The 15,984-nt window shown below is 39.7% G+C and overlaps 1 protein-coding gene across 1 annotated transcript in view; it reads left to right on the forward strand.

The window, feature by feature from the left end:
• The first annotated feature begins 5,060 nt into the window (after positions 1–5,060).
• LOC134348657 (regulator of G-protein signaling 6-like) overlaps positions 5,061–15,984 on the forward strand; it is a 185,171-nt gene continuing 174,247 nt past the window's right edge. The window contains exon 1 of the mRNA XM_063052410.1: positions 5,061–5,154. Within this exon, the coding sequence (XP_062908480.1) occupies positions 5,070–5,154 (85 nt within the window). The 5' untranslated portion in view covers positions 5,061–5,069. The remainder of the gene's footprint in view (positions 5,155–15,984) is intronic.

Here is a 15,984-nt window from a genome sequence, read left to right on the forward strand (position 1 = left end):
ACAATAGGTCAAAGTGGCTCTTTCATCTGTTTGAAACTTGTTGGCTGTTCAGTACAATAAATTGTCTGTGTGGGAATGCTGCTGACTGCTGCCATCAGGGAGGAGGTACAGAAGCCTGAGGCAATGATTCAGGAACAGCTGCCATCAGAGTAGCAAATGGACATTGAACCCATGAACACTACCTCAGTACTTTTTTTGCATTGCTAACTTAATTTAACTATTTTACAGGGGTGCTAGGAAGTTTGTGAACCCTGTAAAATTTCCTTTATTTCTGCATAACTGTGACCTAAAATGTGATCAGATCTTCACATAAATCCTAAAGCTAGATAAAGCAAACTCAATTAAATAAATAACACAGAAGTGTTATACTTGTTCATTTATTTATTGTGAAAAATGATCCAATATTTCGGTAACTGGTGTGGCCCCTTTCATCTACAATAACGTCAACCAAACATTTCTGATAACTGTTGATCAGTCCTGCACACTGACTTGGAGGAATTTTAGGCCATTCCTCCTCACAAAACTGCTTCAGCTCTGGAATGTTGGTGGGCTTCCTTGCATGAACTGCTTGTCTCAGGAGCTTCCACAACATTTCTATAGGATTAAGGTCAGGACATTGACTGGGCCATTCCAAAACATGAATTTTCTTCTTTTTAAACTATTGTGTTGTTGATTTACTCTTGTCTTTTGGATCAATGTCTTGTTGCATTATTCAGCTTCTATTAAACTTCAGGTAACAACTACACTGACATCCTCCTGTAAAATGTCTTGATACAATCTTGAATTCATTGTTCCCTTAGTGATTGCAAGCAGTCAGGCCTTGAGGCAGTAAAGCAGCCCCAAACCATGATGCTCCTTCCACCATGCTTCACAGTTGGGATGAAGTTTGGGTGTTGATGTGCAGTGCTCTTTTCCCCCCAAACAATGCAATGTGCTTTTCTGCCAAAAACTTCAACTTTTCTTTCATCTGTCCACAGAACATTGTCCCAGAAGTGTTGTAGAACATCCAGGTGGTCTTTTGCAAACTTGAGACTTACAGCAATGTTTTTTTTGGAGAGAAGTGGTTTCCTACATGGTGTCCTTCCATGAACACCATTCTTGTTCAGTATTTTTCTTTTAATGGACACATGAGCAGAGAATTTAGCAAGTTCTAGAGATTTCTGCAGGTTTTGTGCTGTTACCTTGGGTTCTTTTACACCTCCTTCAGCATTGCATGTTGTGCTCCTGGTGTGATCTTTGCAGGATGCCCATTCCTAGGGAGAGTAGCAAAAGGACTGAGTTTCTTCCATTTGTAGACAATTTCTCTTACTGTGGATGGATGATCACTCTGATATTTAGAAATAGTTTTGTGGCCTTTTCTAGCTTCATGCATCTCTACAATTCTTCTTCTAAGATCCCCTGAAAGTTGTTTTGATCGAGGCATGGTGCACATAAATAGATCTTTCTCGAGAAGGGCAGGCTGTGTCAGTAACCTGACTTTGCCCATCGTTTTTATAGGGCAGGGCACCTCCACAACCCACACCTCCAATCTCATCTCATTGATTGAAACACCTGACTCCAAATAGCTTTTGTAGAAAGCATTACCCCGGAGGTTCACATACTTTTTCCAACAAATACTTGTAATATTGGATCATTTTTCTCAATAGATAAATGAATAAATATAACATTTTTGGTGTTATTTATTTAATCGGGTTCTCTTTATTTAGTTTTAGGACTTGCATGAAGATTTGATCACATTTTAGGTCATACTTATGTAGAAATGGAGGAATTTCTCCCTAGTTCACAGACTGTTCACAACATGTGAGAGGAAACCTAAGCACCCGGAGAAACCCACATAGCCACAGGGACAACGTACAGATCATGACAGACAGTGGTAGAATTTAATGTGGGTTGATGAGGCTGTAATTGTGCTACACTACCCTACCACCCAAAGTTATTGTTTCCATATAAGTTAACCTCACATTGAGATCTAGTTTCCACATAGGCTGTCTGCCTCTTAGCTCAATCCTCACTGGCCACCTTGTCACAAAGCTGACCTTTGCACTTTATGCTCAGACAGTAGTGCAGAGTAAGATTCACCATATCATGGCCAGGAGCAGGAGCTTGAATCAGCTCTGAAAGGCTTCTTTAAAGCTCAGAGGAGGCTAAACACTGGAAGACACAAGATACTGCTATCTGGAAACAAAAAAAAACTACTAGAGGAACATAGTGAGTCAAGCAGCATCTGTGGGAGGAAATGCACCCAAAATATCAACTGTTTATTTCCCTCTACAGATGCTGTCCAACCCACTGATTTTCCTCAGTAGTTTTTCAAAATAGATTAGGGAACTCCTTGCTTGCTATGAGGTACTGTAATTTTCTCTTTAAGCATTTAAATTAAACAAGTTAACACATCCATTTGAATAGAAAAATTACTGTTATCATGACAAAGTGCAGTTTCAAGGCCTAAACATAAGAAACAGAAGCAGAATTTGTCTATTCGTCCCACTGTGACAGCAGCACCATGCAATAAGATGGTGATGAATTTTTCACCTCAACCTCACTTTCCTGTACTAATCTTACATCTCTTGATTCTCATATCATTCAAAGATCTTGGTCTTGAGTATCTCAGCAAATCAGTCTTCACTGGTGTAGAGAATTCCAACCACTCACCCTTTATTTTGAGTCTGTGACTCATGGTTCTGAAAATCCCAATCAAGAGAACCATCATACTTCTAACCACCCTGTCTGACCCCAGGAGAATTTTGATTTTTGTTAATGGTTCACCTCGATCTTCTAAGCACAAATGTAGAGATGTAGTGTACTTCATCTCTCTCCACAGGGGTCATTCCATCCCACAATACATGGGGAAGAAATGCTGTTGAAGGTCCTTCTGCCACTAGACATTGTGTGGATGGGTCTTGTGTAGCAAACACTTGAAATCTGTACCATCCCGGCAATAGTGCTAGGTACACAAAATGTGTTAACACTACCAATGTACAGAGCTGACAACACAGTGAGTGCAAAGAGAGCCACACATTGGTTCTTCTACTTGTGTATTTTTATGAGTAAGTTCAGTTTAGAAATTAATAAATGATGTGTTTGTTCTCATTTGTTCAGAACAAACTTTGCTAAAATAGCTGCCACTCTAGCAAACGAAAGGGTTATAGCTCTGCAGTGAAGGTTATCGGAACACTGTTTACTGATGACCGTAACCCTGTTTACAGTTGGGTCATTGTTTGAAAGAAGGATCTGTATTTACTGAAAGAAAATCTGACTGAACTGCCAAAATGAATCAATAATACAAATAGAACAGTTCTTACAAATGACATGCAGGATCATAGTTAGAAGTGGTTGCAATATAAAATTGCATTAGCATGATTCATCTCACCCACCAATCTGCAATGTATGCCTTAGACTTTACTCATTGTCGTCATACCCTCGCATTCACTAGATTATCTTATCATCTGACAAGAACTATTACTGCCCATATTTGTTGCTTTTCTCAGATTTCTTTGCAGTGTGACTGATTGAAAGGAGATTTTTTCCAGTTTTGTGAAATGGTTCAACAATTACTTTGTCTAAAGTACAATTATGATGCACTGAATAATTCTCTATCTCCTTTAGTCTTTCTTACATGGGAAATCTGCTTTTGCAAAGACAATTAAACACACCCTGCTCATGGACTGTTTGTCCCACTCCCATCAGGAAGGAGGCTGCGTAACACCCGTGCTAACTCAAAAACAGTTACCTTCCCCAAGCAGTAAGGCTGATCAGCACATCCACCACTACTTTATTACTTGCCATCAGTCATCTTATGTGCAGCCTAGCATCTCTTTATGGACATACAATCAATCTATGTTTATAAACTTTCTTATGTATTCATACATATTGTGTTTATTATTGTTAATATTATTATTATTGTTGTGTTCTTTATCTCTTGTGGTTATTTTGTGGGGCATTGGATCTGGAGTAACAATTAGTTTGTTCTCCTTACACTTGTGTACAGGAAATGACATTAAACAAACTTGAATCTTCAATCGTCAACGAAACTAAAAGACTCCTCTCCACTAGCCACTTTTATAACCACTGTTACTAAAATAAACGTTGGGAAGGCATTAAATAAGGTAATTATGGAATTATATTGGGAATTGTTTTTTTGAAATTTCACTCTCTGGGTTCAAGTAAGCTTGAAAGTACCCTTGGCAGGAAAGTGGGTACTACTGAAATAAGTATCTCATATCATTTTGGTGTTATTGGGAATAATGCCACAACCTGGCAGATTTCAGATCATGACTGATTTCTCTGCTACAACTAAACTGAGGCCTTGATGTCTGAAGGTGGATTTTACTGCAGAGGCAATCTAGAGGGTTGCCAGTTCAGCAGGTGATATAGTAATCATAGCCATCTGAGGGAGAGATCTAATAAGGGGAGCATCTAAGGAGGAAAGCTGAGAGAGAAAGGTATTGAGGGAAAGAGGGAGCAAAAGAGAAAGTTAGTGGAGAGGGAATTACAGGAAAGAGAGGAATTAAAGTTGGCAGAGGGAGGAGTTGAAAAAATGGTGTGGACTAGGGGATCTGTATTTATGTAGGTATATTGTGTTTGGTGTGTGTGTGTGTGATTGCATTTATATCTGTATGCGTGCTTGTGTGTGTATAGTATGTCAGTATATGTATATATGTTTCCCCTGGGTTCTTTGGTTTCTTCCTACATCCAGAGACACGCAGGTTGGTGGGTGAATTGGCCAGTGTAAGTTACCCCTCATGTAGGTGAGTGATAGAAACTGGAGGTAATTGATGAGAAAGAGCAGCAAATACAATGTTAAGTGTATGTTTGGCTTGGATTTGATGGGCTTGTTTCCATACTGCGTGACGCTAAGATTCAACTGTCTCCCTCAATCTCCCTCCCAGCCAGCGTGAGAAACCAATGGTACCACAAAATGCTTGACTATACCAGACCATGTGCATTTTGATCGCAGTTGGTATTGATGCCAGAATGCTCTGCTTGTTAGGGCTTATGTTTATTAAATTAACAAAAAGGAGAATCAACCAATAGTCTTTTTCTTTCTTCAACAGATAGAAAACATTATCATGCGGATGCAGGATGAAAAAGCGGGTGGAGTGCCTATTCGAACAGTGAAGAGCTTTCTGTCAAAGATTCCCAGTGTCATCACAGGCAAGTCTACTTGGCCAGATTTACATAAAGCTCATGCAGCCATTCCTACACTGCACATGCGCAGTTTGATAATCAGATAGAGCAACATGTAAATGAGAATCAATGACAAGATGCTGATGCTGGAAATCAGAAGTAAAAGCAGAAGATGGTGAAAACATTCAGCAGGAGAGACAGAGTCTCTGGAAAAGAAGCTCTGGAAAGAGAAACAAAGTTATCATTTCACATTGAAGGCTCTTCCTCAGAATTGGGAAAGAGAGGAAACAAGTCAGTGATAAGTTGAAAAGAACCTGAGGAGGACTGGACAAATGGAATGTCTCTGATATTCTTGCTGGGATGAAGCAAGGGGTTGCAACCTCCTCTGCAACTTGAAGTTAACTTGTTTTCTCTCTACCCCCAAAATATTGACTCTGTTACTGTCTCCACACATGCTACCTGACCTGCTAGGTGTTTCCAGTATTTTCTGCTTTTTGTTCACTTATGAATCTCAGTACAATTTTTGCAAGGTTATGCCTGTGTGTTTAAGTTCAAACTTGGATTTGTACAAATACTGTTACATGTGCATCATAGAACTATAAATCTACTTTATTTATACAGAAATTATATAGCCTTTGTCTTATAAACGTTCAAACAAGGTTGGCTGTCTATCTTTTGCACATTGCTTAACCAAAACCCTTCTGTCTGTTGGAATGCAGTTTATCATTAACAAGTATTAGATTAAATCTGATGGCCTCTCAGATATCTTTTGCTGTCTGGGTAGCCTCCAACCTGATGGCTTGAATGTCAATTTCACCTTTGGTAAAAAATATTTCAATACTGCTCCCCCCCCCCCAACTTCTTCTATTCCCCACCCTGGTCTCTTACCTCTTTTCACCTGCCTATCACCTCCTCCTGTGTCCCCTCCTCCTTCCCCTTCTCTGATGGTCCACTCCTCTCTCCTATCAGATTCCTTCCTCTCCAGCCCTTTATGTTTCCCACCCACCTGGCTTCACCTATCACCTTCTAGTTATCTTCCTTCCCCTTCCCACCATCTTTTTATCCTGGCAGCTTCCCCCTTCCTTTCCAGCCCTGAAGAAGGAAGGTGTCTCAGCCTGAAATGTCGACTGTTTATTCATTTCCGTAGATGCTGCCTGACCTGCTGAGTTCCTCCAGCATTTTCTATCTGTTGGTGTTGCGAGAAATTCACCCCCAGTACACTTGTTAACATTTCACTAATCAAAAGGAGCTCAAATATGATATTTGTGCATTCAAAATGACTTGCACTTCCGCCAACGTCACATCAGCAACAGCATTTCACTTTATGAGATATTGATGAGGGAAGTGACGAGCATTATGTAAATTTGAACACTTGATAGGATCTAAAACACACAGCAATGAGCAATGAAACAGAAGGTAAAACTACGCAAATGTCAGTGCTTTCAGCTGATAAGTGTAACTATCTAGATTCATGACAGTGTTTCTATGATGCTGCTTACAATGACAGCAACCTGAATATGAACATCATCCAATACCACCTCAGTTCTCTATGTCCTTTTATTTGCTTTTCAATGGCTGATTAGTGGAGCTACATTTACAAACCAGGCTTCCATGTGCTTAAGTATTTAAGGGTAATTTTAAGTGAAACAAACCATAGAAAGTGGACAGTTTTAGCTCAGATCAATTTTGCATCACATCCATATCTTATGTTGATAATGGATAGGAGAATTAACACCACACTCAAATATTTATTTTAATGCTGTTCTCTAATGTGAGAAGCTTGGATTCACAGTTACTAACAAATGTGATTGCATTGCGTGGAATAATTTACACAGTAAAATTTCAGTTCCAACATCTTGGTTAAATCCAATGTACTGTCAAAAAAATGAAGACTTTCACCTCTTCTTCAGCTGAAAAGATATCATGTGATCTAAGGTTGGGCAATTTCAACTCATCTACCAGTAAGCAGAGACACAACGTGTAATTGTATCCAAAAATTGGGTCAGTAAACTCAGCCCTAGAGGAAGTGGGAAAACAAATTATTGTCAGCTCTGGAGAAGCTGTACCATATACCCTGTCATTTGATCAAAATATTTTACATTCCATTGTTGACAATCAAGTAAATAAACATCAAATCATAAATAAAAGAAAAGAATGATTTATCAAAGCCATGCATTTAACATTGACATGGGAAATATCAGGAGAGTTAGACTTCCGCTGGGTCTACAAAGTAGCATCTCTCTGATATTAGTCACAAAAAAGACAGAGCTGTGTGTTCATTCATTTATTGAAGCTGCAAGTATGTGAGAAGGTGATTTAAAGAGTACAGCATGTGCAGCTTTGATATAAGGACCAGCTTCACTGGAAGAATGACTAGAACTCATTCATTTCTCTTTATTATCTGCTTACCTTTGATTCTGCTCTTGGCAGAGTTTGCACATCAGATCCTATTGATAGACCCTTTCTCTAAATCCAATAATGGAACATTTGGGACAGAAATAGGAGAAAGTCACTCAATCCTGGTGTTTAGGTGACAAAAAATAAAATTGTATCGAACCATCTGTGTTGTTCACAAGTGTTTTGAGCATCAAGATTACTTAACTAATTTAAAAAATCTGGATAGTGCAATTAAATGGCTGTTATACTGGAAAACTATGGTGTTATTCAAAAGGTATATCCTGAGGAAAAATTGCACTGTTTATGATTTCAGCTGTTCAGATATAAATGTACATGATATAAATCGCATGCCTATTATTTGAATGTTACATTTTAAGCTTTCTCATTGAGATACCAGATTGTTCATTGTTAAATTGAAGTCTGCATAGGGATTTGTTGAGGTTATTTTTTTCATACAAATTCATTTGAACTACATGTGAATTTTTACTTATTCGTTGTTAAGCATGATTGGCAATTAGTTGTGCGAAGCATTTCTTTAAAAAACAGAGCAGACCCTCTGTGCAGGTGACACATATGTACATGAAGACTGCTTGCGTGAATTAATGTCAGTTCTGTTACACATTTGATTTTTGCAGGTGGTTCAGGCCTTGATCAAGTCTACAAGCCCAAGCTGCAGGCATGTTTAATATATCAATATTAAAGGGCCACCCCTATCTATGTTACTGCTGGAGATTACGAAGTGTCGATTTCCCTTAAGTTAACTTCATACTCATCATTTGTGATCAGCCCTGCAACTCTCTCCTACCTTTGCTGATATCCCCTGCCAATGTCCCTTCTTCTTCACAGCCCATTCCAATTTCCTCCCCTGCTGCTTACCTGGCACTGGGACGTGCAAGCTTTTACCTCTGATACAGAGTTTAGACCCGGAACATCAACAATACGTGTTAAAGTTGCTCAACCTGTTGAATTCCTTCAGCAGATTGTTTGTTGCAGAATTTTAATTCTTGCTTTTGTCTGCTGCTGGCTTTAATGCTGCTCAGTATTTCTTCAGCTGATATCTGGTTTCTTTAGTTGGTTTCTCCAGTCAAAAGTTAGTTCTTCACATGTGCTGTGCTGACATCCAGCCTAGAGAAGTCTTTCCTGCATCCATGATATTATTTGTTCTTGAAATATGGACATTGCCTTTGGCATAACGACTGGATCATTTTAGGGAACAGTAACATTCAACGGGGATGTAGATAGAACTCACATGTAAGGAAGACCAGAGGTAACAAGGTCCTTTCCCTAAATGGCTTTAATGAAACAGTGGGAGTTTCACAGTGGTCTTTCAATGTTCATGTTTGCTTTTCTGGTGTTAGTCTACATTTCACTGAATGTATTGAATTCCTTTCACTGACTCAGTAATTGGATCTAACCTGATGTAAGTGATGTGACCCAGCATAGCCATCCTTTCCATACAGATCTTATTGATTTACAGGATATGAAGACGGGGGTAACATTAATACTAGAGACTAACAGATAGGCAGAGCGAGAGTGGGAAATGATGATGTAACTTGATTTTACACTAAGCAAGTCCTGGATGGCAGGTTTGCTAATGGAGGATTCAAAATTAAACTCATTTATATCAGGCAAAAGACGCGTGAGGAAGTCAGTAATAACTGACATTGTGAAAAATCTAAGAACTGAGGATACTGGCAACCTGAAACAGAAAATACTGGAAACACTGGATAGCAATGGAAAGAGAAATAGTGTTATTCAGGTCAAATAGTGTTTCAGATCAAAGACCCTTTTTTTCCAGAAAAGGGAAAGAGAGAAACAGGTTATTTTTAAGTTCGTATGAGAGTGTAGGAGAAAAAAATGGGGTAGAGGGAATATCTCTGAGAGGGTGAGGCTAGGGTAGTGATTGATAGGTTAACAAGAGGTTTAGAGAGGGAGAATAAAAGCATTGGTGTGCAACTACCAGAACCTCCTCAGCTGTTGTTAACAAGGTTTTGCACTGGCAAATAGAAGCAAGAAGCAAGGATACAATCAAAATTTGAGGTTAGGTAATATTCAGCATCCCTCCAAAATATACCTGATTGTATCAAAGTAAATTTGACCTCTGACTTAATGCCTTTGTTTCTTAACAATGATGTACAATACATCTTCGTATGTCCGTTCACATCCTGCGACATTCTAAAGGAATTTACGATTATTGAAGTACATTTATGACATACTTCCAGTTATACTTGCCATGACAGGAGAAAAGCAAGTAATTTGTATGCAGAAAAAACCTACAAAGAGCATTGTGATAATGACAAGATACACTAAGTGGTCACTTTTTAAAGTATAGGAGGCACCTAAATAAAGTGGCCACTGTGTGTGTGTTTGTGATCTTCTGCTGCTGTAGCCCATGTACTTCAGGGTTTTATGTGTGCATTCAGAGATGCTCTTTTGCACACCACTGTTCTAATGTATGATTATCTGAGTTACTGCCACCTTCCTGTCAGCTGTCTGTCCATTCTCTTCTGACCTCTCTTATTAACATGCCATATTTTTCCAAGAACAGCTCTTCACTGAAAGTTTTTCTTTTGATTTTCACATCATTCTCTGTAAACTCTAGAGAATTCTGAGAAATCAGCAGTTTCTGAAATACTCAAACCTCCCAGTCTGCCACAAACAATCATACCACAGTCGAAGTCACTTCATCAAATTTCTTCCCCATCCTGATGTTTGGTCTGAACAGCAGTTTAATCTTTTGACCATGTCTGCATGGTTTCATGCATTGAGTTGCTGCCATATCATTGGTTGATTAGATATTTGCCTTAATGAACAGTTGTACCTAATATAGTGGCCACTTTGGTGTATATAGTAATGGTTGTGAAGAGATAAATTTTGGTTGACTGATAAATTTTAAATGGCATAGGGATTGGACCCCTGCTTCTCTTCAGAATCATGGATTTTTCTTCTGACTTAGAGGGCAAACAGAACTTCATTTTAATACCCACCCCATCAAAAAGACAGGGCCGATGACGGAGAAGCACTCTCTCACTAGTGCACAGTTGGCACAATTTATAAACACAAGTCTCTTTGGTGGGGGGTAGGGGGGGAGACTAGAAACCATAAATTTTGACTCAGAGACAAAGGAGTGTTATCTCTTGAGGTATAACTAATGTTACTGATATGGGCAAACTCTGCAAATCCACTAATTCATTCACTTGGAATGGAAATTTAACTAGAGTAAGAATGCAAATTCAATTCAGGAAGGGTTATATCATAACAAAAATTATTTTCCTTAGGTTAGTGCATTTTATTGTCTAATGTGGAATCCAATTTTACTTGCTATTTAAGTAGCCCTTTGATTTAATTAACTGTAAAAACAAGCCAGCAAGATCACTGCTTGGGGGTTCTAGCTGAAGAGGTGATAGTTGTATATTTAATATTTCAGTAATGTTTGAGTAATCTTGTGTGTATATATATTGGTTGATTAAGCATTTTTGCTCCTTTAAATAATTCATTATGGGTTATATGTGAGTTACATATATGAATTGCATAGGTCTTCACAGTACCATGTGATGTGTGCATACCTCGCTTAAAGTAAAAACTTAAGTTAGATTCACATTTCAGACTCCATGTCTTCCTTTTAACCAGTTTAATGCTTTGAAGTTACAAAACATAACATTGGAGACAAGATATTTTTAAAACAAACCCAAGATGACTGCTATTCAAGTTAAAAGAAAGCAGCACAGTATGTTTTTATTTAGATGGAAAGACAAAACTGAGTTTTTTAAAAATAGGCAGAAAATGGAAGAACTCACAGGTTCATAAAGAGTGAGTACAAGATGATAATAATCATTTAAAAAAAACAGCAGACATGGCTGGCTACCTCAGAAAGATAGACATGTTCGATTGCTCAACAGGTAACAGGCTCATGTATACTGAGCAAAATGAACTGTATTTTAAAGCAAATGGAATAGCCAATGAAGCAAGTACCAATTTTGCTGAGTGCGTTGGGTTTAGAGGTGTGCAGTTTGCTTCACAGTTTAAATGCTCCAACCAAACCAGCCGAAATGAGTTATGCTAATATCATGAACGTAATGCAGGAACATTTAGGACCAAAACCATTGTTGATTTCAGAACGTGTTAGGTTTCATAAGTGAAATTAAAAAGAAGGGGAGTCCATTTCAGCATATGTGGCTGAATAGAAGATCTGCGTGAGAACATGGTCAAAGAGTCAGAGGGGAGCAGTAGAGGGTTTGAGCAGTGAGAGGATTTGAACTTCTTTAGGGTAGGCATTTCTGGACAAAGAGGAGAAAATCAGCAGATGCTGAAAATCCAAGCAACATACACAAAATGCTGGAGGAAATCAGCAGGCCAGGCAGCATCTATGGAAAAGAATAAATAGTCGATGTTTCAGGCCAAGACCCTTCATCAGGAAGAAAGATGAGAAGTTAAAGCAAGAATATCTGGTGTTCGTGATAGGATGAAAAACTGGGCTGAGAAATGGCAGATGGAGTTCAACCCAGATAAGTGTGAGGTGGTTCATCTTGGTAGTGTGGAGGATCAGAGGGGTCTTGGGGTCTTAGTCCATAAGACACTCAAAGCTGCTGTACAGGTTGATTTTGTGGTTAGGAAGGCATATGGTGCATTGGCCTTCATCAATCGTGGGATTGAGTTTAAGAGTTGAGAGGTAATGTTGCAGCTATATAGGACCCTGATCAGACCCCACTTGGAGTACTGTGCTCATTTCTGGTCGTCTCACTACAAGAAGGATATGGAAACCATAGAAAAGGTGCAGAGGAGATCTAGAAGGATGTTGCCTGGGTTGGGGAGCATGCCTTATGAAGACAGGTTGAGTGAACTCGGCCTTTTCTCCTTGGAGCAATGGAGGATGAGAGGTGACCTGATAGAGGTGTATAAGATAATGAGAGGTATTGCTCGTGTGGATAATCAGAGGCTTTTTCCCAAGGCTGAAATGGCTAGCATGAGAGGGCACAGTTTTAAGGTGCTTGGAAGTAGGTACAGAGGAGATATCAGGGGTAAGTTTTTTATGCAGAAAGTGGTGAGTGCATGGAATGGGCTGCCAGCGACGGTGGTGGAGTCAGATACAATAGCGTCTTTTAAGAGACTCCTGGACATGTACATAGAGCTCAGAAAAATAGAGGGCTATGAGTAACCCTAGGTAATTTCTAAGGTAAGGACATGTTCAGCACAGCTTTGTGGGCCGAAGGGCCTGTATTGTGTTGTAGGTTTTCTTTCTTTCTAATATGAGGGGAGGGGAGGAAGAAGTACAAGGTAGTAGGCGACTCTTCAACTGTGTGCTCACCCAGACCTGCTACCACAGCCAGGTCTCCTTCCTGGGAACATATCTTCACTGCCATCTTATGCCACATAGCTTCCAAGTCAATTTTCAAGTACCTATCACCTACCACCTTGTACTTCTTCCTCCCCTCTCCCACCTTCTTTCTCTAACTTCTCATTGATTTTTCTGATCCTGATGAAGGGTCTCAGCCTGACACATCAACTGTTTACTCTTTCCCATAGATGCTGCCTGGCCTGCTGAGTCCCTGCAGCATTTTATGTGTGTTGCTCGGATTTCCAGCATCTGCAGATTTTCTCTTCATTGTCAGTTCAATGATGGCCTTAATGGTGTACTGAGAGATCATTTGGTTGTGGAATCTTACAAGAAAGTTTTCAAAAGCATCTTCTAACTGAAGCACAACTTACACTTAAAAGAGCAGTTGAAATCACTGTTTGAACAGAAACTGCAGACAGAGACATAATGGAGTTATAGTCAGTCAGGAATGAAAGTAAGTGTCAACAAAATAATGTTTGTGGCAGGGGCTCACATTCACTGTGCCAAAGTAGATTTAAAGGTGAAACTTGCAGAAAAAGCAACAAAGTAGGACACATGCAAAAAGCATGTCAGGCAGACAAAAATAAATGGACTGCACAAGGAAGAGAAAAAGATTTTAAAAAGTTCAAGTTTCAAAAAGAGCACTAATCTGCATGCTGTTGATGAAAAACCTGATAATGATGAGAGTGACACAGGACTGAGTGGCCTTGAGATTTACAATGTGAAAATTGATAATAGACAAGCTTATGTCACAAGTGAAAGGCAAATTAATTAAAATGGAATTGGAGGCTGGCTTGGCTGTTTCAGTTATTCCACAAAATGAGTCTGAACAACATTTCAAATATACTGAACTGAAGCCTCCAGATATCCAACTAAGAACTTATACCGGAGGAAGGATAACTCCTGTGAGAATGAGTTTCTTGACAGTGAAATACAACAACTAACATGAGCTTGTATGCGGTAAAAACAGGAGGATCAACATTATGGGGTGTGACTGGCAGAGACAACTACAACTTGATTGGAGAGTCCATCCACCACTTGCATGCCACATCTCCTGTAATAACGTCAACTGTAAGCAAATTAAGAAAGGTACTGGATGATGTCAGAGCAGCGTTCAAGGATGGCATTGGAAAACTCAAACATATCAAGGGTAAAATAGTGTTAAATGAAAATGCCACACCCAAGTATTACAATGCCCACCCAGTTCCTTATATCATTCCTGATAAAGTAGCCAGTGAGCTAGATCACATGAAGGCAGAATGAGTTCTTTCAGAGATTGAGTGGAGGTCATTGACAACACCAGTGTCCCCAGTAGCCAAGAAGAATGGGTCTGTGAGAATCTGTAGTGATTTTAATGTCACCATGAACTCTATTGAAAGTAGGTCAATACCTTCTGCCCAGGTTAGAGGATATCTTTGCAAACCTTTCTGGGTGAGAACACTTCAGCAAAGTAGACTTAACTGAGGCCTATCTATAATTGGAAATAAAAGAGTCCAAAGTGATTCTCACCAAAAGCACTCACAAAGGGCTTTATTACTATAATAGGCTGATTTTTGGAGTAGTATCCACACCTGCACTCCAGCAGAAACCTATGGACCAGGTGGTGCAAGGCTTCTCAGGCACTCAGTGTTACCTGGATAGCATCATTAGTACTGGTAAAGTTGATAAGGAACATCTCCAAAATATCAAGATGATGTTGTGAATTTCTTAATCCAAGCATCGCTTACTATGGTCACCCTGTGATGCACAATGATTACACAAGTGTGCTGAGAAAATTTGAGCAGTGGTGGATACTCCAAGGATGGTTCACAGTTGTGCTCCTTTTTAGGATTTGTCAATTACTATGACAGGTTCCTACCAAACCTGGTGACTGTGCTCCATCTCTTGAAATCATGACTGCAGATTGGGAAGAAATGGCAATGGACAAAGCATTCTGAGGTGTCTTTCAAAAAGGTAAGGAAATGGTGATGTCAGATGCTTTAGTCACACCATCCGGTGAAACTTGCCTGTGATGCCTCACCTTATGGTATGGGTGCAGTCATGTCACATGTTCTGAGTGATGGAAGTGAATGCCCCAGAGCCTTTGCATCACGTTCCCTTACTGCTGCAAAGAAAAATTACACACAGATTGACAGAGAGGCTTTGACTCTAGTTTGGGGTGTAAAACTCTTTTACCAGTACTTGTGTGGGAGAGAGTTTACCCTCGTTACTGATCATAGCCACTAGTGTCCATTTTCAATCCACAGAAGTGTGTTCCACTAACAGCAGTAGCATCATTGCAGAGATGGGCTCTGTTTCTTGGATGACACAATTACAAGACTGAATTCAAGAGGATGAATTATCATGGAACTGCTGATGGATTGTCCTATTTACCCTTGGAAAAGGAAATATCAGAAATATTTACCAAAAGATATACTCCGCTTGATGTATTTTCCCTAACGCAAATTGAAAGTCCCCCTATTACATCATAGAAGATCCAAAAGAAAACCAGAAAAGACTCCACACTGTCTCAGGTCTACATGGCAACCCAAAATGGATGGAATGTGTTCCAGAAATTCCAGTTTCCCCATTCTTCCCATTCTTAACAGCACCGAGATAAATTTGTCCTTGATGGAAGTTGCGTAACATGGGGATTGAGAGTTGTTGTACCACCCAAGCTGAGAGCTAAAGTGTTGGAGCAGCTACATGCTGACGTGGTCAAAATGAGAGCGTTGGCTCAAAGCTTTGTCTGGTGGCCTGGGATAGATCAACAGATTGAGTAGCTTGTCACGCACCGTACAGGATGCCGGCACATCTCGAAGATGCCAAGAGTAGCGCCTCGCCATCCCTGGGAATGCCATGCATTGCCCTGGCAGAGTATTCATGTGGCTGTTGCTGGACTGTTCATAGGCACAAATTTCTTGTTAGTAGTGGGTGCAGTTACAAAGTGGCCAGAAGTATTTCCAACAGCCTGACATGCTATTGATGTGTTGAGAAGCCTCTTTGCATTGACTGGTGTTCCAGAACACTTAGTCAGTGACAATGGACCACAGCATGTAGTGGAACAACTTCTGTCATTCCTAAAACTGAATGGAATAAGACATATTACATCTGCACCGTACCCCAGTTACAAATGGCTTGGTGGA

Source organism: Mobula hypostoma, chromosome 1 (assembly GCF_963921235.1).
Source record: "Mobula hypostoma chromosome 1, sMobHyp1.1, whole genome shotgun sequence".
NCBI classification, from domain to species: domain Eukaryota; kingdom Metazoa; phylum Chordata; class Chondrichthyes; order Myliobatiformes; family Myliobatidae; genus Mobula; species Mobula hypostoma.